The following is a 25,297-nucleotide window of genomic DNA, read 5'->3' as shown; positions in this document are numbered from 1 at the left end:
AATAAATTTCTTGGCAAGAGAAAGGCAAATGAAGCCCCAGGAGCAACAACTGAAGATCAAGCAGCAAATTTACCAGCAGGCTGAATGGTGCGTTCAAAGTGCTCAGGGACATTAGAGACCAATTCCCTGCCCTATCCTATCCAACCCATCCCCCACCCCGCAACCCCCACCCGCCCCCCCCACCCACCATTCCGCTCTCCCCCCACCACCCCCCTAGAAGATATTATGACCTGTAAAACAGAGGCAAGAAAATCCAGGTGAGAGATGTCAGATCCACACAGGCCTGTGTGTGTGTAGGGGGTCGGGAGCGGCGGGGAGTGGGATCTGATAGAGGGAACACTATGGAGATTGTCCAGGAGAGTAGGGTTTAACAGGCCGTGTGAGGAGCAGGAGTACCGTTTAAAAACCACAGGCAGTCGTCCCCTGTAACTCGATCCCCATCCAAGGTGAAGTGGGCAGCCACGGACACCTTAATGCATCACAGCTGAAGGCAAAAGAGGTGGTTCTCTCATTGCCAGCCACACTCACCTGACATTGCAGCCCGAACTTGCTGCGTCCCCACGCGCGGAGCTGGTTTAGCGCACCGTGACATTTCCCAGCTGGCCAATGAAAAGGTGCATGCTCTCCGACCCGCCCGCCATTTTAGACGCTAAGGTACCCATTTTGACCCTGAAAAATGGACACGGTGCCATCGAATGTCGAGGCCAAAAAGAGTGCTGTTAGGACAGTGGAATGTCCTACCAGAAACAGTGGACGGGGGGGCGGTGGGGGGGGGGGTTAGCAGAATCCATAATTTGCTTTCGAAAGGGGGGTGGATAAACATTTGTAAAAAAGATTTTTTTTTAAAAGGGCAATGGGGGAAAGGGGATAGTTCTTTCGGAGTCAGCAAGGCCTCAATAGGCCAAATGGTCGCCTTGCGTGCTGTAAAGTCCGATGGCAGGAGAAAAAAATAAACCTGTTTCAGTCAAATTTTCTCCAAGTTTAAAAACCTGTGACGTTACGCCAGTGACAGGTTCACTGGGCAACAATCAGTCAGCACTGTTCTGGTACCAACACTGAACGAGGTCCAATCAACTCACCCTCCGCTATATTTTAACATTTAAGACAGTATATAGAGAGATAACTCGTTGGCCCAGATTTTGTCGCCAAAACAGCGGCCAGTTTAACAATGCTCGATACCACCGCCCCCCGTCAGTTGGTCCCGCCGCTCAGCAAAGCCCCATCGCCCTCGTCACGCCATTATCAGCTCACACTTCCAGCAAATTGCAGGGGGCAAGCATATTTTCGAGCTCAAGGGTGATGGAGAATGTCGAAAGGGCGGGGGGGTGGATAAATACTTGTAAAAAAAAAAGACATTTTTTTAAAAGGGCAATGGGGAAAAGCGGCACGGGAAATGGGGGCAGGGCGGATAGTTCTTTCAGAGCCAGCACAGCCGCGATAGGCCGAATGGTCACCTTGTGTGCTGTAAAGTTCGATGGCAGGAGGTGGTCCCGCTCCAGCGATATCTGGGCCACTGTAAGGGCAGACAGAACGCGTGCTTGTACAAGAACAGAGCTGACCTTAAGTGCCTGCGCATGTGCAAGAGTTATGATTAAACGGTAGGCTAAATGACGGTAGTAAGTGCTAAAAAAAAGGTTCCTTACATACATTTCTTTCGCCGTCCACAGTAGTGTTGCTTTTGGTCTCTCTCGTGGTGCTGATGCTTTTGTTGCTGGTGATGGAGAGAGCGGTGATGGTGGTGGTGATGGTGGTGATGATGGTGATGGCTCCCCACGGGGCGCTGCTGCACTCTATGCTCCACCGATCGCTTGTAGAGTGCATGAGGTCGATGGCCAGCAGCTGAGGTGTAGTTGTGTCTCAGCGCCAGGTGATGAGGTAATGGAGTTATAAGGTATTCATTTTCTTGGCTCCGTATTAAACCTGACTGGAAGACAAATGGGATTTTTTTTTTCTTTCTTTGTTCGTTTTTTTTTTAAATTTGTTAAAACACACGGGAAAGCTGCCAGGTGGGATCTTAAATCTCAAACATGTTGAGGGCCGTGCGTTAGCGGTTGGGGCTGCTGAGTGACTTCATGTAGGTCCTTGTTCTAGCAGGTCTACCACGTCAACTTAATAAAGTCACGATAAAGTCCGCTACGTAGTGGTACTCAAGGCAGTTAAAACAAAACAGCCTTGGTGTAGAAATGCTGAGTAGGGACTTTGGTGGGTGGTGTGGGGGGAGTGTGGGGAGGGAGGGAGGGAGGGGGTGGATTTCTACAATTTGGCAGCTGTATGCATCTTTTTTATGTATATATTCATTCTTGGGATGTGAGCGTCGCTGGCAAGGCTGGCATTTATTGCCCATCCCTAGTTGCCCTTGAGAAGGTGGTGGTGAGCCTTCTTCTTGAACCGCTGCAGTCCGTGTGGTGAAGGTGCTCCCACAGTGCTGTTAGGGAGGGAGTTCCAGGATTTTGACCCAGCGACGATGAAGGAACGGCTGATATACTTCCAAGTCGGGATGGTGTGTGTGTGACTTGGAGAGGAACCTGGAGGTGGTGGTGTTCCCATGCGTCTGCTGCCCTTGTCCTTCTAGGTGGTGGAGGTCAGGGGTTTGGGAGGTGCTCCTTGGCGAGTTGCTGCAGTGCATCCTATGGATGGTACACACTGCAGCCACGGTGCACCGGTGGTGGAGGGAGCGAATGTTTAAGCCACTAGATGGGGTGCCACGGAGTTTATCACTGTAACTATTCAGATAAAACATAAAGTACTGTCCAGAACGCAGAGCAAAAGCAGAAATTGACAAGAAAAGCTGGGTAGAGTGCACTGGATTCCAGAAAGTGGGACAAATTTAACCAGAGCTGCTCAGATTTAAATTTTCCATTTCTGAACCGTACAGAGCAGGAAGGTCCCTGGTTCAATCCCTGAGTTAGTAGATCTCAGTTGCAGGAGAGCTAAGACTATCTCTATGCTCTTGGGCAGGACTTGCACCAAGTCCCGCTCACCCATCACGCCCATGCTCGCTGACCGAAATTGGCTCTCGGTCCAGCAATGGCTTGGTTTTAAAATTCTCATCCTTGTGTTCAAATACCTCCACGGCCTCCCTATCTCTGTAACCTCCCAAGCCCGACAACCCTCTGAGAACGCTGTGTTCCTCTAATTCTGGCCTCCTTTGCATCCCTGATTTTGTTCGCCCCCACCATTGGCGGCCATGCCCTCAGCTGTGGAATTTCCTCCCTAAACTTCTCCATTTCTCTCTCCTCCTTGAAAACGCTCCTTAAAACTAGCTCCTATACTAAGCTTTTGGTCATCTATCCTAGTATCTCCTACGTGGCTCGGTGTCAAATTTTGCCTGATAACTGGCCCAGAAATTTGGGTCTCCACGGGTACTCACCCGTAAGCCCAATGGAAGTGCCGGTCTTCTGCATGCACCGCGCATGCGCGGGAAACCGGCACTTCCGTTCCCCTGAAAGAAGGGGTTGACAGGTGGAACGCGTGCGCCGGAGAGGCAGCGCGTGCACATCGAACTTACGGTTTTTTTCCAGGTTTTTCCGGGAGGGTAAGCAAGGCCTGCTTTTAACAAGGTAAGTGGTGAATTAATTAAAATTAAAACATTTTTTCCACAGGTTTATTATTTTTAAATACTTTAAAGGTAAGTTTATTTTTAGCCCCGTTAGAAAATGTAATTAACTTTTTCAAAAATTTAAATTATTGTTTAAAATAGTTATTTCATGTAATTTATAGTTTATTTTAAAAATGTGATTTAAAAAAAAAATTATTTGAAGATTTAGTGATGTTTTGGGGCTTATAGTATTTATAGGTTTGACAGGTCTTCCTGTCAAACTTATGAATGAAGCATTCCCTGCTACCATTGGCTCTCCATGGCCCACGTGATCCCAGGGGACGCATCGAACTAACTGCGCCCCTGGGATACGCAAGCACTGCGCGCCGGCAGTTGGAGGAGGCCCAGGATCGGAATCCCACGCGGGCCCACAGCTCAACGGCCGGCACGCTAGGTAAGTGCAGGTCGGGGGCTTACACCCGCGGGAAGCCCCGACCCGAATTTCTGGGCCGTTATTTCTGTGAAATGCTCTGGGTCGTTTTACTATGTTAAATGCAAGTTGTTGTTGTTGTTGTTCCTGGTTACCGATTGGAAATGGGTGCGTCTGGACACTGGGTGAGGACAGCGTTCAGGTTTGGCTGTGGAGTCCTCCTCCCTGGCACCCACCATCAAGGCCCAGCATGAACGGCCACCCAGGCGAGATACCAGAAGGTGCACAGTGTTCAAGTGAGTTGGCCAATGCCTCTAGAAAGGGGAGGAGAAAATTGGAGTGGAAAAATAACTGGGATGGGGTTGCTGCGACGCGATGGTCATTTAAAAAAGAAAACTCGCATCTTCAGCGTGAAAAAATGTCCCACGGTACTTCAGAGATGCAAGGCAAAACAGACGCCAAATCAAAAGGAGGAATGAAGAGACATCACCAAACTTTTGGTCACAGGGGTGGGACTTGAATAGGAGGAGAGTGAGGTGGAGAAGCAAAGGTGATTAGGGAAGGAATACCAGAGCTTGGGCCCTTGGCAGCTGAAAGCCCTGGTGGGCAAAGGAATGGGGAATGCAAAAGAGGTCAGAGGAAGAGAGAGTTTCGGGTGGGGCGAGCTGAAGGAGGTTAGAGTTCGGGAGAGCAAGGCCGTGGAGCAACTTAAACATATAAGACTCAGATTTCTATCTGTGTTTTTCTCTCTCATCTCCTGAAACCACCATGCCATATTCTGCATATTCTACCAGCATTCCAGTGTCCAGGCCTGGACTAATGATCCAGAGACGTGAGTTCAAATCCCACCACGGCAGCTGGGGAATTTAAATTCAGTTAATTAAATAAATCTGGAATAAAAAGCTAGTGTCAGTAATGGTGACCATGAAACTATCGGATTGTCGTAAAAACCCATCTGGTTTACTAAAGTCCTTTAGGGAAGAAAATCTGCCGTCCTTACCTGGTCTGGCTCCAGACCCACAGCAATGTGGCTGACTCTTAACTGTCCTCTGAAATGACCTAGCAAGCCACTCAGTCATACCAACCAGCTACAAAGAAGTATCACGGACTGCAGCAGTTCAAGAAGGTATCTTCTCAAGGGCAATTAGGAATGGGCAATAAATGCTGGCCTTGCCAGCGATGCCCACATCCCGTGAACGAATAAAAAAATGCCAAGACAATGGGCTGGATTTTCATTGAGGAGGCGGGTAGGAGGCGGGACTACAACTTTTGGGGTTGTAGTCCCGCCTCCATCGAGTTCTAGCCAACCCACGCGATTTTGACTTGATTGACCTTGTTGAGCCCACCCAGCGGGCTCAGCAGGCCAATTAAGGGCCACCCGGCAACAGGTGACGTCACAGATTGAAATTTCATCTGTCAAGACCTTTTGACAGGTCTTGACAGATGAAATATCAGCGTTTCACAGCTGTTTGAAGCTGTCAAACACTGACAATCTGTACTCCAGATCAATTCCTTCTTCTCAGGATGATTTAGAGATCTCCCCGGAATAGAAAGCAGAGGCTGCAGATTTTGACAGATCGCAGCCATTCTGCTTTCTGTGCCCGTGAGATGAGGGACTCCCGAGACCTGAAGGAAGGAAGGCTGTAAATGTAAGTAAAGGTTAGTAGAACTTCTTTAAACACTTTACACACACCAAACACACTTACCTCTGCACTCATGCACCCATCACTCACCTGAACACTGGACATCTCGACCCCTCCAAGCCCTTCAGCCCGACTGCCCGCCTCGCTAACTTGGCATGGTTTGGAGCCGTCGGGAGTCCCACATTTCAACAATGAAAATAGGGATTAGGCTAAAAACTGCCTGTTAACAGGCAGTTAATTGGCACTAATCCCCTTCCCACCTCGGGGAGGCGGGTTCCAGTGTGGGTCGGGTACCCGCCTCCTTTGAAACTGGCATGGAGGTGGGTTGGGGGCGGGATGGGGTCGGGACCCCCGATTTCGGGATTTTAAACCCCCACACGCCTCCAATCCCGACTCCACGGCCCAATGAAAATCCTGCCCAATGAGTGCCAGCACAAATTCAACAGTGGGGCATATCACAGCGGAACCGAATCCTGCCCTCATCCAATTTCTACTTCCACAACAGATGTCACTGGATAACAAGCAGAAACAGCAGCAGGAACTCCGGCCAATCTCCCCTCCCTATGATGGTTGCAAGATCAGAAGGTAATTACCGACGAAGCAGGTCATCCATTCATCCAGGAGAATTCTAAAGTCCCCTCCATTGTAGCATCCAATTGGTTCTTAAATGATTCCAGGGTTTCTGCCTCCACTACTCTATCCAAGAGTCCATTCCATATGTTGAGCACTCTCTATGTGAAGAACTTCCTTATATCAGTCCTAAATTTGCCTTTTACTAGTTTGCACCTGCTCCCCTTTGTCCTACTCTTGCAATTTGGTTTAAGATAATCTTCCTGATTTACTTATTCCATTTCATTCACTATCTTGTCTACCTCTATAAGATCACCTCTTAGATGCCTCCTTTCATGGGGTGAAAAGCCCAGGTTTCTCCGGACTTTCCTCGTAATTCAGACATTTGACACAAGGGATCAGCCTCGCCTCCAGTGCTAGAAGGCCTCCATTGGGTCTCAGTGACCAGAACAGGTTGGATCAGACCACTGTACAGTCTAACCATGACTTCCTCCAAATTTTATTCTACCATTTTGCCTACTTAGCTCATCAATTTAATATACCGTATTCGCTGCTCACGGTGCGGTCTCCTCTACATTGGGGAGACCAAACGCAGATTGGGTGACCTCTTTGCGGTACACCTCCGTTCAGTCTGCAAGCGTGACCCCGAGCTTCCGGTCACCTGTCACTTTAATGCTCCACTCCACTCCCACTCTGACCTCAGCTGTTCCAACGAAACTCAACGTAAGCTCGAGGAACAGCACCTCATCTTTCGATTAGGCACTTTACAGCCTTCTGGACTCAACATCGAGTTCAACAATTTCAGACTATAAACTCAGCTCCTATTTTCTCACATGGCAGCTGTTGATGATTTTGCCATTCCCATTTACACCTCTTCTAGAATCATCTTCTGTTTCTTTACTTGTCCCATTACCATCTCCTGTTGCTTTGTACCATCATCCCTTTTGTCATTTAATCTCTCCTGCCTTCCATTCTGTCATAGACCTTCCCTTTTATTCTTTCCTCCCCCACCCTTTCCCTGCCTCTGCTTAAAATCTGTTACATCTCTAACACCATCACCTCCAAGTTCCCGTCCAAGTTACACACAACCTGACTTCAAATCAAAATCAAATCAAATCAAATCAACTTTTATTGTCATTGTTAGTGCACAAGTGCAGTACAACGAAATGTAGGCTTGCGGCTCCCGAGAGTGTACATTTGGATTAAGACATTTAAACATTCAACATACATTTGGCTTGTAGTATATTAACATAAACATAACCATAATAAAGTGCATTGGCAGATGTGCAGGCTTTAGAGTTTATTTGTGGAGTTCAGTAGGATGACAGCCCTGGGAAAGAAGCTGTTCCTAAATCTGGTCGTACAGGTGCGAATGCATCTGTAGCGTCTCCCAGATGGCAGGAGGGCGAACAGACTGTGGCTGGGGTGGGTAGGGTCTTTGATGATGGACCGTGACCTCCGTAGACAGCGTTCCTGGTATATGTGCTCTATGGTCGGTAGCCGGGTGACTTGGAAATATATCAGCCGTTCCTTCATCGTCGCTGGGTCAAAATCCTGGAACTCCCTCCCTAACAGCACTGTGGGAGCACCTTCACCACACGGACTGCAGCGGTTCAAGAAAGCGGCTCACCACCACCTTCCCGAGGGCAATTAGGGATGGGCAATAAATGCTGGCCTTGCCAACGACGCCCACATCCCATGAATGAGTAAAATGAAACAGATTCCACCCTGCAATCACTCCCTGGTATCCATTATTCTGTACATAAACCATCTGATCCTTTTAATCAGATTCCAGCCTGTAACTCACTCCCAGGTATTCATTATTCTTTATATAAACCATTTGAACCCCTCGATTAGATTCCAGCCTGTAAGTTACTCCTAGGTATCTATTATTCTATACGGTGGCATAGTGGTTAGCACTGTTGCCTCACAGCGCCAGGGACCCGGGTTCGAATCCGGCCTCGGGTGACTGTCTGTGTGGAGTTTGCACATTCTCCCCGTGTTTGCGTGGGTTTCCTCCGGGTGCTCCGGTTTCCTCCCACAGTCCAAAGATGTGCGGGTTAGGTTGATTGGCTATGATAAATTGACCCTTAGTGTTAGGGGGATTAAATACGTGGGGTTACGGTGATAGGGTGGGACATGCGTTGGTGTAGGGGTTACGGGGATTGGGTGGGATATGTGTCGGTGCAGGCTCGATGGGCCGAAATGGCCTCTATCTGCACTGTGGGGTTTCTGTGATTTCTGTGATATATATAAACTATCCAATCCTTTCAATCAGGTTCTGACGAAAGGTCATCGACCTGAAACATTGACTGTGTTTCTCTCTTGACAGACGTTGGCTGATCTGCTGAGTGTTTCCAGCATTTTCTGTGTCTAGCTCAACATTTTATTGGCTTTGTTGGTTACTGCTCTGCACTGGTTTGGCATGTTGGACGTGGAGTCTACGAGCAATCCTGCGTCTCTTTCAACTTCATCCTTAGCTGTGTCATAGAAACATAGAAGATAGGAGCAGGAGTAGGCCATTCGGCCCCTCGAGCCTGCTCCGCCATTCAATGCGATCATGGCTGATATTCCAAGTTCAGTACCCTGTCCCTGCTTTCGCCCCATACCCCTTGATCCCTTTAGCCTTAAGAAATATATCCAACTCCTTCTTGAATATATTTAATGAATTGGCCTCTACTGCCTTCTGTGATAGAGAATTCCACAGGTTCACCACTCTCTGGGTGAAGAAATTCCTCCTCATCTCAGTCCTAAATGGCTTACCCTTTATCCTTAGACTATGACCCCTGGTTCTGGACTCCCCGGCCATCAGGAACAGCCTTCCTGCATCTAGACTGTCTAGTCTTGTTAGAATTTTATACGTTGCAATGAGATCCCCTCTCATTCTTCTAAACTCTAGCGAATATAAGCCTAATCGACCCAATCTCTTTTCATACGTCATTCCTGCCATCCCAGGTATCAGTCTGGTGAATCTTCGTTGCACTCCCTCCATGCACTGTGACTCAGTGGGTAGCACTCTCACCTCAGAATCAGAAGGTTGTGGGTTCATAGCCCCACTCCAGAGACTTGAGCACAAAAATCCTAGGTTGACACGCCAGTGCGGTGCTGAGGGAGTGCTGGGCTGGCGGAGGTGCCGTCTTTCGGATGAGACGTTAAACCGAGGCCCTGTTTGCCCTCTCAGGAGGAGGTGAAAGATCCCACAGCACTCTTTCAAAGAAGAGTAGGGGGAGTTATCCCTGGTGTCCTGGGCCAATATTTATCCCTCAATCAACATAACAAAAACAGTTATCTGGCAATTATCACATTGCTGTTTGTGGGAGCTTGCTGTGCGCAAATTGGCTGCTGCGTTTCCTACATTACAACAGTGACTACCCTTCAATAGTATTTCATTGGTTGTAAAGCACTTTGAGACTTCCGGTGGTTGTGAAAGGTGCTATAGAAATGCAAGTCTTCCATCTTCTATTTCAATATCATTCATGAAATGTGTGTGTTGCCCATTTTTCCTTCTACTGTCCACTTGCCTGATTAAGTTTCATCGGCCAGCGCACTGCCCATTCACTTGGAGGAGCTCAAGTTTATGGAGGGTGGGAGGCCGACCAGGAGTGTGTTGGAATAGCTGAGTCTCGATGTAACAAAGGCCCGGATGGAGGTTTCAGCAGCGTAGGTGAGGTGAGGCAGGGGTGGAGACGGGCGATATTACAGAGATGGAACTAGGCGGTCTTGGCGATGGAGTCATCGTTGCTGTGGAGCCGGGACGAGCAGGACTGTTCATCCGCCTCTGCAGCACTCGTGATCAGGCCTCCACCATTGCCGCACCAACACCCCACCCTTCTAAGACTTAGCTTCAGGACACTGGTCAGTGAGGCAAGTGGGCTCAATATTGATTTCTCCCACTGCACATGCTGTATTTGGCAGCTCGCCTAGATTACTGAAATGGGGCCAGGATGCCCAATTTTGGGCCGGTCTCGAGCCTCCAGGTTGGCCTACCGCTGGTTATGGGCCCAGGAATAGGCCAGAAACCAATTTCCACCCCCACAAGTGTGTCCCAGGTACCCAGACTCCCTGTGAGCATCGCCACTGGAGATCAGCCACTAAGTGTGAGTAAACCTTGAGTGTAACAGAAAAAAAAACCATAATTGTCACTGAGGTCTGTTCAATCAAATGATGTACAATGCTGGTTACCAGACTCTGATTTCTCTGACAGTCAGAGAATTGCACAAACAGCGGATTGGCTCCAAAATCACAGCTTACTTTGTTCAGGAAGCTAATACCAGACTGGCTGCCAAAATACACTTTCCCCTGATAGTGACAAGGAGCTAAAAGGTGCAGGTAATCCAGCTTTTGGCGTGCTAGTGCCCGTCTCAGCACTTCGCTGGCCCTCATCCTAAAATGAGCACAAGTGTGCTGAGCCCTAAAATAAACACACATTGTAATCCCTGTGAAAACATGGCACGACAAATGCAGAGGCTTTTCCTGTCTTTGGTTTTTTTTTATAGCGGCAAGCTGTCTTACCTATCCTTGCCTCACTAATGAAGGCAGGAGCTTGTATCCTTCAGTAATACCTTGTTTTTCTTTAGCTCCTGACAAAGTTCATTTTAGACTACACACACCCCACACGCGGTTCTATAAGAAAGGCCGCAGGATTCTCGATGCCAGTGCTATTTTTGTCGGGCAACATAGGTGGGCTTCTTCTGAAGACTGGACCGACTGGTTGTTCTCCCTTTCTGCTTCCCTTTCGATTAAATATGTCAAAGAGCTCACTGCCCCATCTAGACAGTCAATGGCTACAGAGAGATTCATGCAAAAAAGGACAGTGCGCCCATCAAAGCTGTGATTCACAGTTGCAATCATTTGATTGGAGGTGTATAAACACTGCTGCCGGGTACTGCAAAATGGTCTTCACGAAACAAGGTCCTGAAAAGCTCACACAGCAACAACAACAACAGCTTGTATTTATATAGTGCCTTTAACATAGTAAAACGTCCCATGGCGCTGCACAGGAGTGTTATAAGACAAAAAATTTGACACTGAGCCACATAAGGATAAATTATGGCAGGTGACCAAAAGCTTGGTCAAAGAGGTAGGTTTTAAGGAGCGTCTTAAAGGAGGAAAGAGAGATAGAGAAGCGAAGCGGTTTAGGGAGGGAATTCCAGAGCTTAGGGCCTAGACAACAGAAGGCACGGCTGCCAAAGGTTGAGCGATTATAATCAGGGATGCTCAAGAGGGCAGAATTAGAGGAGCACAGATATCTCGGGGGGTTGTGGGGCTGGAGGAGATTACAGAGATAGGGAGGGGCGAGGCCATGGAGGGGTTTGAAAACAAGGATGAGAATTTTGAAATCGAGGCATTGCTTAACCGGGAGCCAATGTAGGTCAGCGGGCACAGGGGTGATGGGTGAACGGGATTTAGTGCGAGTTATGACACGGGCAGCCGAGTTTTGGAAGACCTCAAGTTTATGTAGGGTAGAATGTGGGAGGCCAGCCAGGAGTGCGTTGGAATAGTCAAGTCTAGAGGTAACAAAAGCATGGATGATGGTTTCAGCAGCAGATGAGCTGAGGCAAGGGCTGAGACAGGCGATGTTACGGAGGTATTTAAGAAAGGAGGGAGAGAGAAAATAGGGAACTACAAACCTGTTAGCCTCACATCAGTAGTTGGGAAAATGCTGGAATCTATTATAAAGGATGCAATAACTGGGCACTTAGAAACTAATAGTAAGATTGGGCAGAGTCAACATGGATTTATGAAAGGCAAATACTGTTTGACAAACCTATTGGTGTTCTTTGAGGATGCAACTAGTGGAGTAGACAAAGGGGAACCGGTAGATGTGGTGTATTTGGATTTTCAGAAGGCCTTCGATAAGGTCCCACACAAGAGGTTGGTGAACAAAATTAGGGCACATGGAATTGGGGGTAATATACTAGCATGGATTGAGAATTGGTTAACAGACAGAAAACAAAGAGTAGGGATAAATGGGTCTTTTTCAGGATGGCAGGCTGTGACTAGTGGGGTACCGCAAGGATCGGTGCTTGGGCCCTAGCTATTCACAATCTATATCAATGATTTGGATGAGGGGACTAAATGTAACATTTCCAAATTTGCTGATGATACAAAGCTAGGTGGCAGTGTCAGTTGCGAAGAGGATGTGAAGAGGCTTCAAGGGGATCTCGACAGGCTCAGTGAGTGGGCGAGAACATGGCAGATGGATATAATGTGGATAAATGTGAAGTTATCCACTTTGGTAGAAAAAACAGAAAGGCAGAGTATTTCCTAAATGGTGAAAGATTGGGGAATGCAGATGCTCAAAGGGACCTGGGTGTCCTTGTACGTGAATCACTGAAAGTGAATGTGCAGCAAGCCATTAGGACGGCAAATAGTATGCTGGCCTTCATTACAAGAGGATTTGAGTACAGAAGAAAAGAAGTCTTACTCCAATTATATAGGGCCTTGGTGAGATCACACCTGGAGTACTGTGTACAATTTTGGTCTCCTTACCTAAGGAAGGATATACTTGCCATAGAGGGAGTGCAATGAAGGTTCACGAGATTGATTCCTGGGATGGCGGGACTGTCGTATAAGAAGAGATTGAGTAAACTAGGCCTGTATTCTCTTGAATTCAGAAGAATGAGAGGGGATCTCATTGAAGCATACAAAATTATTACAGGGCTTGATAGGGTGGATGCTGGGAGAATGTTTCCCTTGACTGGGGAGTCTAGAACCAGGGGCCACAGCCTCAGGATAAAGGGTAGGCCATTCAGGACTGAGATGAGAAGAAATTTCTTCACACAGAGGGTGGTGAATCTTAGTAATTCTCTACCCCCGAGGGCTGTGGAGGCTCAGTCATTGGGAATATTCAAAACAGAAGTCGATAGATTTCTGACAAGTAAAGGCATCAAGGGATATGACGATAGAGCCGGTGAATGGAGTTGAGGCAGAAGATCAGCCATAGAAACATAGAAGATAGGAGCAGGGGAGTAGGCCATTCGGCCCCTCTTGCCTGCTCCGCCATTCAATGCGATCATGGCTGATATTCCAAGTTCAGTACCCTGTCCCTGCTTTCGCCCCATACCCCTTGATCCCTTTAGCCTTAAGAAATATATCCAACTCCTTCTTGAATATATTTAATGAATTGGCCTCTACTGCCTTCTGTGGTAGAGAATTTCACAGGTTCACCACTCACTGGGTGAAGAAATTGCTCCTCATTTCTGTCCTAAAAGGCCTACCCCTTATCCTTAGACTGTGACCCCTGGTTCTGGATTCCCCGACCATCGGGAACATCCTCCCTGCATCTAGTCTGTCCAGTCCTGCCAGAATTTTATAAGTTTCAATGAGATCCCCTCTCATTCTTCTAAACTCCAGCGAGTACAAGCCCAATCTTCCCAATCTCTCCTCATACGTCATTCCTGCCATCCCAGGTATCAGCCTGGTGAATCTTCGCTGAACTCCTTCCATGGCAAGAACATCCTTCCTCAGATAAGGCGACCAAAACTGCACACAATACTCAAGATGTGGTCTCACCAAGGCCCTGTACAACTGCAGCAAGACATCCTTGTTCTTGTACTCAAACCCTCTCGCTATGAAGGCCAACATACCATTTGCCTTCTTAACCACCTGCTGCGCCAGCCATGATCTCATTGAATGGCGGAGCAGGCTTGAAGGGCCGAATGGCCGACTCCTGCTCCTAATTCTTATGTTCTTATGTTCTTAGGTGGAAATAGGCAGTCGTAGTTATGTAGTGGAAATGTGGTCGGAAGCTCATTTCAGGCTCGAATATGACACCAAGTTTGCGAACCGTGTGGTTCAGCCTCAGACAGATGTTAGGGAGAGGGGTGGAGTCAGTGGCTAGGGAACGGAGATTGTGGCGGGGACCAAAATCAATAGCTTCGGTCTTCCCACACTTCTACAACCCTCCAAGATCTCCGAAATTACATTCAGCTCAACTGGTCTATGCTGGCGTTTATGCTCCACAGGCCTCTCGTCCCACCCCTCTTCATCTAACCCCATCAATATATCCTTCTATTCCTTTCTCCCCCCTGTGCTTATCTAGCTTCCCCATAAATGCATCCATGTTATTTGCCTTAACTGTTCCTTGTTGCAGCACGTTCCACATTCTGACCATACTCAGAGTAAAGAAGTTTCTCCTGATTTCTCTCTTGGAGTTATTCGTGACTGCCCTATAAATAAAGGCATGAGGTCATGAAAGGTGCTGTATAAATGCAAGTCTTTTTACCAACTCCTTTAATCATCTTAAACACCTCAATAGATCTTCCATACTCAAGGGAATACAAGACTAGTCTATGCAACCTGTCCTCATAATTTAACCCTTTTAGCCCAGGTATCATTCTGGCAAATCTGCACTGCTCTCCTTCCAAGGCCAATATATCCTTCCCTGGTAGTGCCCAGAACTGAACGCAGCCCTCTAAACAGTGCGAGTGATCAACATTTCAGTGCAATAGAAAACTAGAAAGCACACGAGAATAAAACAAGACTTGTCCCAGACCTTAAACTCATTCATTTCTTTGTTGGAGCAAGTGGAAGTGAAAACAAAAAAGGAACGTGGCTGATAAAATTAATTTAAATGATTGATTAAGTTAATCCAGAATAACTCTGCAGCCATTGGCTCCCAACAAAAGCTTTTGTGTTGCCGTGACAAATAGCTTCTGTTGGCAGCCAATGGGTGCAGGATTACACTTGTTCTTCTGTGTTGCCACAGCAAATAGTTAATTTTTTTTGCCCAAATCTTGGGTGGCCAACCACAAGATCCAAACATTTTTATTGGTGGCCAACAAAAACAGTACCAAAAACAGTTTTATTTCGGGCCACATGCTTTGTAATGCATGTCTGGTCAAAAAACTAAAACAAAGTATTTCCTTATTTAATTAAACAAAATGTGTCTGTGAATGTTGAACATCAGACTACTAAAAAAAAAGAACTTTCCCTGGGGATAGTTGTATCCAACAAGAATCAAATTTGAGAAGGGAAATTAGCGTCAGGCTCGACTTATGTTAAAGCTCATTGTGACTTGAGGGACAAAGAATGAAAACTTTGGAGCATTAACTCCAATATTGTGATTCATCAAGGGTCAATGCGATGGCTAACATTGGTCTCTAGATTTAGACGTGACTGTTTAAGTGTACGCCAGTCACAGGCATGGTTTTCATTACAAGTAGAAAATGATGTCAACAAATTCCTTTACAAGATTCCAAATAAATACAGGTGAGGGAGTCCATTCAGCCCATCTATTCAGAATTTTAAAAATCATGTCATCCAACTTTCTCATGGCTATTCCCCGCACTGCCTGTTTCAATGTTTCCTTCATGTCTTGGTGACCAAAACTGAGCACAGTATGTTGATTTTTCCTATCAATGTAGGGTACCTTGAACTTATCTGTATTGGAATTCATCTGCCATTCATTTGCCCAATTGCAGATTTTATTGAGTTTCTATTGTGGGCCCTTAGCTGCTTTATCTTTTTCAACTTCTTCCTTTCTTCTTTCTTTCACCCGTTCCCCCTCCCATTTCAATTTAGCATCATCTGCAAACCACGTCAGTTTGCAATGGGTTTCTATATCCAAGTAATTGGGGATGCCCCCCCCCCCCAAACAATGCACCCTGGAGCGCTCCACTAAGTATTCCACCCCTCCCCTACCACCCTGGCATCACGCCCATAACAAGTACATGCTGTTTTGCTCCCTTCTGCCAACTTCTTACCCACCTCCAGATTGTCTCTCAAATTCCCATTGTTTTCCATTCCAGCAGCAACCATTACCAAGGGATTTTGTCAAAGGTGTACTGGATGTCCAAGTACACCGCGCCATATGTATTTTTAAATTCTTTCCTGGGATGTGGGCGTCGCTGGCAAGGCCAGCATTTATTGCCCACCCCTAGTTGCCCCTTGAGAAGGTGGTGGTGAGCCGCCTTCTTGAACCACTGCGGTCCGTGAGGTGAAGGTGCTCGCACAGTGCTGTTAGGTAGCGAGTTCCAGGATTTTGACCCAGCGACAATGAAGGAACGATGATACATTTCCAAGTCAGGATGGTGTGTGACTTGGAGAGAAACCTGGAGGTGGTGGTGTTCCCATGCGCCTGCTGCCCTTGCCCTTCTAGGCGATGGAGGTCATGGGTTTGGGAAGTGCTGCCAAAGCAGCCTCGGTGAGTTGCTGCAGTGCACCTTGTAGATGGTACACACTGCAGCCAGGATGTTGATGGTGAGGGTACGTTATTCTCACAAGGGTATTCCTCAGATTTGCTCCAGGTTTTGACCAAGTATAGTTGCTTGACTGATGGATCAATTTTTAGACTTGGTCCATTCTTGGATATGAATACAATGCTATCTTATTTCCAATCTTGTGGTATGTCCCCAACATTCACTGACTAATAATTAGCACTTCACAAATTTCGTCCCAGTTTCCCTCAACACCCTGGGACAGACACCAAGGGATTTGCTCATTTTGAGCTCTTTAAGCCTTTCTAAAACCTGCGTCTTATTAACACTGACACTCTTAAATCTGACGGATTATTTTCCTAAAGGCAAGGCATGTAGCTCTGGTCTTCTCAAGTCAATACTTCAAGGAAGCATTCACTGAGAAAGCTAACTATTCTCTGCTCATCCTCACTTTCATCCCCATTGACATGCATTTAAATTCTCACCTCTTTGAGCATTCTCTTGCTATTATGCTTAGCATTTAGCATCACCCGTGGCTCAGTGGGCAGCACTCTCGCTTGCTGAGTCAGAAAGTTGTGGGTTCAAGTCCCACTCCAGAGACTTGAGCACAAAAATCCAGGCTGACACTCCCAGTGCAGTACTGAGGGAGTGCTGCACTGTCGGAGGTGCCGTCTTTCAGATGAGACGTTAAACCGCTCTCTCTCTCTCTCAAGTGGACGTAAAAGATCCCACGGCACTATTTCGTAGAAGAGCAGGAGAGCTATCCTCCTTGTCCTGATCAATATGTATCCCTCAATCAACATCACTAAAATAGATTATCTGGTCATTATCATATTGCTGTTTGTGAGAGCTTGCTGTGCGCAAATTGGCTGCCGCATTTCCTACATTACAACAGCGACTACACTTCAAAAAATACTTCATTGGCTGAGAAGCGCTTTGGGGCGTCCGGGGGTTGTGAAAGGCGCTATATAAATGCAAATCCTTTTTCCTTTTCAGTTGCAGCATCAACATTGCCAGTGCCTGCCTTGCGCCTCCGACATGCTTCTAAAGGTTCTCGTCACCTTCCCAGTGGACCCCTTCCCTGCAGATGCACCGTCCATTTCGGCATCACCCGTCCCCCTTCCTAGTTCAGGACCAGACAACTGGTTGTCTCCAGGGTCCGTGGGAAGCATCACAGTTTTCAGTTGGAAGAATTCCCTGTGGATTCACATCCACCAAGGGGCTGTTAAGTCGGAGTGAGTCCACGACAGAGCAAATCATAGGTCTGCTTGCTGGAAGTGGTGGGTTGACTGCCTTTCCTCGTTCCAAAACTTCTTATATTCCTCTGAAGGGCACAAATACTGCTGCATTTAACGGAGGTGGGTGCATGAGGAGTCAACCGTTTGTCAAAGTGTCCTCCAAGAGCCTTTCGGATTTGAGCAATGTTTCCGCTAAGGTGCACGCGTGGCCGCGTTGTAATCTGAAAGGTCCCGCACAGGCCGCTCACCGGCTTTTCCACAGTAAATGCCGCGCACGAGCAGAAATTTAAAGGGACCATGCATTAAAAGGAACAGGACACGCAGAACAAAGCGCAGCTCACAGGTGACATTGCGGGCGAGTATGATGGCGCAAACAACGAGGGACTATCATCACTATATTACCGAATGCGTCTGGAAATGAGGGGTCATTTTCTCAGTGGGAGCCTCGCCGACAGCATTGCGGATCTGAAATTCGGGCAGGCTGTGCACAATCTTCTGACTATTTGAAATAATAGTTGGAAAATCGTGCGGCAAAATTTCCGATAAATTTCTCTCACGGGAATGGGTCCCATAGATGATCGACGCGGAGCAATACCTTGGAGCCAATGTTCCCGTTAAGCTGCACGGCCAAGTTCTTCAGGGCACACACACGGGCCCTTCACCGGCTATTGTACAGGAAAAGCCGCGCATTCGGGGAAATTTAAACAGGCCGTGCAGCCAGTTAAAGGGCCCACGCATCGAAAAAAAAAGAGGGAACATTGTTTGGAGCCATTTACAAATGGGGCTAACCATCAGCTTCTAATCCTGATCACAAAGTTGAATTCTGAGAGGTGCAAAGAACCACGGAATAAGAAACTGAAATGACCAAGGATAAGGCTGTTTGCTGTATATCTTGTAACCTAGATGTTGCAATGTTGGGGAGGGGGGTGGGGGAAATGTTGAGGTTGGGACGAGGGGGAGCAAGGTGCTTCTCTACATGGCGAGAGAGCAAAAGAAAATCAAGAGAGAAAGTCACTCTGTGCCCCACTCCCGCAAATCCGAGCACTTGGCTCAAGTCCGACATTGGCACAGGTCTGGGAGCAGGTTGGCTGGCTGCCCTGGTAAATCATTTCATTCACTCCTTCGTTCAGAGTACTGTCCAAGTGAGCAACATCGTTTTAAACATATCGCGCTTTCATTGTTGCGGAGGTCCTCAAAAGGCCAAAGTCACAAGTGTCAGCTGTCCACTAGTCAAGGGTGGGCAATGAGATATGGAAGATCCAACACTTGGCCAAGGGGTAACAACTGTGTTAAGCCAGCACAGACAGCAATTCATGCAGACTTGTGAAACCAGTACACATAGGAAATCAATCCCACTGATGTTTTACAATTCAGATAGCAGATACACAGACATACACACACACGAAAGCAAGCCAAGATCCAACAGCACCTGCAGTACCTCGAGGCTGAGGAAAGAGCTTGCATTTATATAGCGCCTTTCATGACCTCAGGATGTCCCAAAGTGCTTTACTGCCATTGAATTACATAGCAAGATTCCTCAAACAGCAATGAGATTCATGATCAGACCATTTGTTGTGGTGATGATGGCCAAGGGACAAGTATTGGCCAGGACACCCTAGATAATGTGCTGAAGTCCTGAAGTGGGGCTTGAACCCATTACCTTCTGACTCAGGCACGAGTGCTTCCACTGACTCAAGGCTGATATTTAGGCTACGAGCTACAAATAATGCACAGAATCTCAGATTACAAGCAAAATAATTTTTTCGTTTGTGGTCTGCTCTCTAAACTCATTTGATAAAACATTTCTTTTTATTCGTTCATGGGATGTGGGCGTCACTGGCAAGGCCGGCATTTATTGCCCATCCCTCATTGCCCTCGAGAAGGTGGTGGTGAGCCTCCTTCTTGAACCGCTGCAGTCCGTGTGGCGAAGGTGCTCCCACAGTGCTGTTAGGGAGGGAGTTCCAAGATTATGACCCAGCGACGGTGAAGGAACGGCCGATATATTTCCAAGTCAGGATGGTGAGTGACTTGGAGGGGAACTTGGAGGGAGTGGCGTTCCCACGCGCCTGCTGCCCTTGTCCTTCCAGGCGGTAGGGGTCGCAGGTTTGGGAGGTGTTTATGCTCCACACGAGCCTCCTCCCACCCCTCTTCATCTGACACTTCCATCTTCAATTTGTGACATTTTCTACTTCCCATGGCAGCCACTTTGTGGCCCGGCCGAACGAGATTGCTTTCCACTGCTGCTTTTCCCCCTGCCCTTTTTTTTTTGTTAAAAAGAAAATATGGACAACAGCTTCCAAAATCCCTGCTGAAATCGAACTGTCTATATCTTCCGAGCATTTTGCAGCTCACTCTTCATTAGGGTTTCCTATTTACTTCATTGTCCCAACAAGCTGCAGGTCCAGGATTTGCACTCTGCCGCGTTGCACCTGCCGCGCCAACTGTTGGCGCGCTGCTTGTCTACGATGAATGAGAGACAAACAACAACATGGCAGAGATACAAAGAGTTCCAAGAGTCGAACTTCCAATCGGTGAAATCCCGCACTGCTAATTAATGCACATTCCTGCGAAACATTATTTAAAAGCAGGCCTGTCTACTTTAAGATCAACACCTGCCAACAAACAATGCATTCTGGAATGGAAAGCATTTGCATTAAGACCAGGGAAACACCGAGGCAATAGGAAACAGAAGAAAGCAGTATTTAATAGCTCTTTGCTCGAGCTATCCAATTGATCCCACTCCCCTGCTCTTTCCCCACAGCCCTGTAATTTTGTTGAAGTATTTTAATGTAATAGTTATAAATTACCTATTACATAGAACTTACAGCACAGAAACAGGCCATTCGTCCCAACTGGTCTTTGTTTTAATCCGTTCCTGGGATGTGGGCATCGCTGGCAAGGCCCATCGCCAATTGCCCTCGAGAAGGTGGTGGTTAGCCGCTTTCTTGAAGCACTGCAGTCCGTGTGGTGAAGGTGCTCCCACAGTGCTGTTAGGGAGGGCGTTCCAGGATTTTGACCCAGCAACGATGAAGGAACGGCCGATATATTTCCAAGTCAGAATGGTGTGTGACTTGGAGGGGAACTTGGAGGTGGTGGTGTTCCCATGTGCCTGCCGCCCTTGTCCTTCTAGGTGGTAGGGCTTGCGGTGTTTGGGAGGTGTTTAGCCGATGTTTATGCTCCACACGAGCCTCCTCCCACCCCTCTTCATCTGACCCTGTCAGCATAACCTTCTATTCCTTTCTCCCTCATGTGCTTATCTAGCTTGTTATTATCATCTAGATATTCGGAGTATCAAAATTCTCACCTAAGTAAATGGATGAGAAAATGAAACAAGTACAGCAACAACTTCAGTCTTTTTTCACATTTTCTTTCTGTCCTCTCATTCGCTGGGAAATTGTTACTTTAAAAAAAACGGCAGGAAGAGAGAGGGGAACATGAACTTAGAAGGTTAAGTGTGACCGTGATCTCGCAGGATAGAATCATAGAATGATACAGCACAGAAGGAGGCCATTTGGCCCATCGTGCCAGTGCTGGCTCTTTGGTAGAGCTGTCCAAATAATCCCACTCCCGGGCTCTTCCCCCGTAGCTTGTAAATGCTTTCCCTTCAAGTACTTATATGTACAAATAAAGAACGCCTTTTGATCTCTTCGCTCCAAAATACCAAACCCAAGGTCTTCCCATTAGAACAAGTAAGAGATACAACCTCCCCGTCAAAAATAATAAGCGAATAAATCAAAACAGAAATAAAAGCTGAAGATACCACTGCGGGATTAATCATTTTACGATCAACCAAAGACAATCAAAGAACACCAACATATCAAAAACATCACCTTCACTCCCGTTATATATAATTGCAAAGGACCAGACCCTTTTTCCATTGATTCCCATTGTGTAAAGCTCTAACAGACAAAACACCTTCCCTTCCGATTCCATTGGATATAATCCCAAAGGACTAAATCCTTCCTCATTGACTCTCGTCCCATATATTTATAATGGGCAAAGCCCCTTCTCATTCACTCCCATTATATAGAATTCCAATGGAGTGAGCCGCTTCCCATTTCCTCCCATTATATAGAATTCCAATGGACCAAGCTGCTTCCCATTCAGTCTCATTTTACAGCATTCCCCAGCGCTTAAATACCAAAAATCCCTTCTTTTCAATACGTGATACATAACCAATTTGCTCCCCACCATTGCTGAGACAGCACCACCACATCTTGGAAATTAAACACTTTTGTACGAAATAGATGCTTCCTGTTCTGTTCAGTGGGCTTCAGTCAGGCTGAATGGACGACAAGGCAAAGAGAAGAGCAATTTCTTTTTTTTTTGAAGACTCGACGAAGCTCCTGATCCCAGTATAATCCTGATCTCAGCATATCATTTCTTGGCAAGCTAGTTGCGCTTTTTTTCTTCCCCCAGCATTCAACTGTACTTACAATAAAGCGAGACAAAAGGAACTTTGTGTTCTCGGCATCTGTTTTAAACCAGTAATCATTGCTTAAAGCTGGACTCAATAGACTTAAGCCAGCCCTGCAGCAAAGGCTCCGACTGGCACTGGGGAACGGAGTTACTGGGAACAAAATTAATTTGAAGAGCAGAGCTCTGACACTAAGATATGAATAAATGGGGGGTCAGATTGGATTCAACAAGAAGATGGCACAGTTGGATCGGTCAACCACCAACATGTGCTCAGAAGCTGTAATTTGCAGAGATTTGAGCTACCATACCAGATATGGTTTACATTACATTGATTCAAATCAGGAATAACTAACTCCAAAGGACTGCGGGCTGGTGACTTTAGCCTGGGCTCAGTCCTTTGGGACCACGCTGAGAAAGGGCCAAAAAAGGACTCTTTTAAAACCACAAAGTCTCAAGGTCAGTCAGGCTTGACGTCTAGAAAGCATGTGTCTTTCATGGCTCATATCTCATAAGGACTTCATGGGCTCGTATGCCAGACCCAGGATTCATGTTGTGAGGTGGACTTGTGGCAAAAAGATCAACGGGTGCATGGAGGGAGGGAGGGAGGGAGGGCTCATAGATACATAGCAGATAGGAGCAGGAGTAGGCCATTCGGCCCCTCGAGTCTGCTCCGCCATTCAACGAGATCATGGCTGATCATCCAAATTCAGTACCCGGTCCCTGCTTTCTCCCCAATAGGTACATAGGCTTCTGACTATGCTGACCTGTCAATGTATCTTGGAGAAGCAGTCAGTCTAATAGTAGGCATAAGGACATAAGAAATAGGAGCAGCAGTAGGCCATTTGGCCCCTCGAGCCTGCTCCGCCATTCAACAATATCATGGCTGAACTTCTACCTCAACTCCACCTTCCCGCACTATCCCCATATCCCTTGGTTCCCTTAGTCTCCAAAAATCTATCGATCTCGGTCTTGAATATACTCAACGACTGAGCATCTACAGGCCTTTGGGGTAGAGAATTCCAAAGATTCACCACCCTCTGAGTGAAGAAATTTCTCCTCATCTCAGTCCTAAATGGCCGGCTCCTTATTCTGAGACTGTGACCCCTGGTTCTAGACTCCCCAGCCAGGGGAAACATCCTCCCTGCATCTACCCTGTCAAGCCTTGTAAGAATTTTATACGTTTCAATGAAATCACTTCTTCTCAACTCCATAGAATATAGGCCTAGTCTACTCAACCGCTTCTCATAGAACAATCCCCCCATCCCAGGAATCAGTCCAGTGAACCTTCGTTGCACTCCCTCTAAGGCAAGTATATCCTTTCTTAGGTAAGGAGACCAAAACTGTGCGCAGTACTCCAGGTGTGGTCTCACCAAGGCCCTGTGTAAATGCAGTAAGGCTTCTTTACTCTTTGCCAAAGACCTTCACACGAGGGCCCGGGTTAAACAGTTGGTGATAGATTAAGCCCGATATGCTGCACCGGAAGTGGACACCTCAAAGCACCGAGGGGACTTGCAGATCACAAGCCGTCTACCACTACGCTTGGAATCGCTGTCATTACACAGAGGGTGAAGTAACTCGAGCTTGGAATGAAAGCTGCTGGAAACATTACCTGGATGGTAGCCATCATAACACGTGCTCTCATATCTAGGGCCTTACCAATCTCATTTGGGTAGCAGAGTGGCAAACACTTGTCGAAGATCTGCTCCTGCAACTGGGCTGTGGCATGTATCCAAGCTGTAGTGAGGAGGATGTTAACAATACAATCACAGCTAGGTGTTGTAGTCACGGTTCAGAAATGGCACTCTTACCTCTGAGCTATGAAGGTTGTGTGTTCAAGCCCCACTCCAGAGACTTGAGCACAAAAATCTAGGCCGACACTCCAGTGCTGTGCTGAGGGAGTGCTGCACTGTCGGAGGTGCCGTCGTTCAGATGAGACGTTAAACCGAGGCCCTGTCTGACCTCTCAGGTGGACGTAACAGATCCAAATGTACCATATCAAAAATGTGTTGGGGACTTCTCCCCAGTGTCCTGGCCCCTTATTTGTCCAACAGCCAACGTCACTTAAACAGATTATCTGGTCATCATCATATTGCTGTTTGCTGGGCCTTGCAGTGCGCAAATTGGCTGCCGCGTTTCCTACATTACAACTTCTAAAGTACTTCATTGGCTGTAAAGCGCTTTGGGAGGTCCTGAGGTTGAGAAAGGCGCTATATAAATTCACGGTCTTTCTTTCTTTTACAATGATGGCAAAAACTACACGTCAGGAACAATATTCCAAAATTCCCTGTCCCTTGAATTTTTATTAATATTAATTAATATCTACTACTGCAACTAGTAAGTATAAAGCATTTTCAACAGAGAGAAAAGGTTCCAAGATGCTTCAGAGGAATGGACCCTGAGCCAAACAACAACAACAACTTGTATTTATATAGCACCTTTAACATAGTAAAATGTCCCAAGGCGCTGCACAGGAGTGTTATAAGACAAAAAATTTGACACCGAGCCACATCAGGATAAATTAGGGCAGGTGACCAAAAGCTTGGTCAAAGAGGTAGGTTTTAAGGAGCGTCTTAAAGGAGGAGAGAGAGGCAGAGAGGCGGAGAGGTTTAGGCAGGGAATTCCTGAGCTTAGGGCCCAAGCAACAGAAGGCACGGCCGCCAACGGTTAAGCGATTATAATCAGGGATCCTCAAGAGGGCAGAATTAGAGGAGCGCAGATATCTCGGGAAGTTGTGGGGCTGGAGGAAGTTACAGAGATAGATAGGAAGGGGTGAGGCCATGGAGGGATTTGAAAACAAGGATGAGAATTTTGAAATCGAGGCATTGCTTAACCGGGAGCCAAAGTAGATCAGCGAGCACAGGGGTGATGGGTGAACGGGACTTGGTGCGAGTTAGGACACGGGCAGCCGGGTTTTGGATGGTCTCAAGTTTACGTAGGGTAGAATGTGGGAGGCCAGCCAGGAGTGCGTTGGCATAGTCAAGTCTAGAGGTAACAAAGGCATGGATGAGGGAGGAGATATTAGGAGGGGTGACCAAAGGCTTGATAAAAGAGGTGGGTTTTAAGCAGGGCTGTAAAGGAGGAGAGGGAGGTGGAGAGGCAGGAGATTTGGGCTGGAATTTGAGAGCATGGCGCCTTGGAGGCTAAAGGCACAACCGTCAATGGTGGAGTGAGGATGGGGTTGTACAAGAGGCCAGAGTCACAGGAAGAGACAGTTCGGGCGGTTATAAGGCGATCGAGATAGGACGAGGCCATGGAAGATTTAAGTACAAGGAAGAAAACTCATAGCTAGGTGGGCAAGA

The 25,297-nt window shown here is 47.1% G+C and overlaps 1 protein-coding gene across 1 annotated transcript in view; it reads right to left on the bottom strand.

Moving 5' to 3' along the window:
- Positions 1-25,297, bottom strand: part of adamts18 (ADAM metallopeptidase with thrombospondin type 1 motif, 18) — a 293,677-nt gene that overhangs the window by 176,705 nt on the left and 91,675 nt on the right. The window contains exon 2 of the mRNA XM_085992058.1: positions 1,648-1,955. Within this exon, the coding sequence (XP_085848184.1) occupies positions 1,648-1,955 (308 nt within the window). The remainder of the gene's footprint in view (positions 1-1,647; positions 1,956-25,297) is intronic.

The sequence above is a fragment of the Somniosus microcephalus genome, chromosome 6, assembly GCF_052327205.1.
Source record: "Somniosus microcephalus isolate GS21.2 chromosome 6, FLI_Smic_1.0, whole genome shotgun sequence".
NCBI lineage: Eukaryota > Metazoa > Chordata > Chondrichthyes > Squaliformes > Somniosidae > Somniosus > Somniosus microcephalus.
The sequence above is the reverse complement of the archived record's forward strand: the minus strand, read 5'-3'. Positions and strand labels throughout refer to the sequence as shown.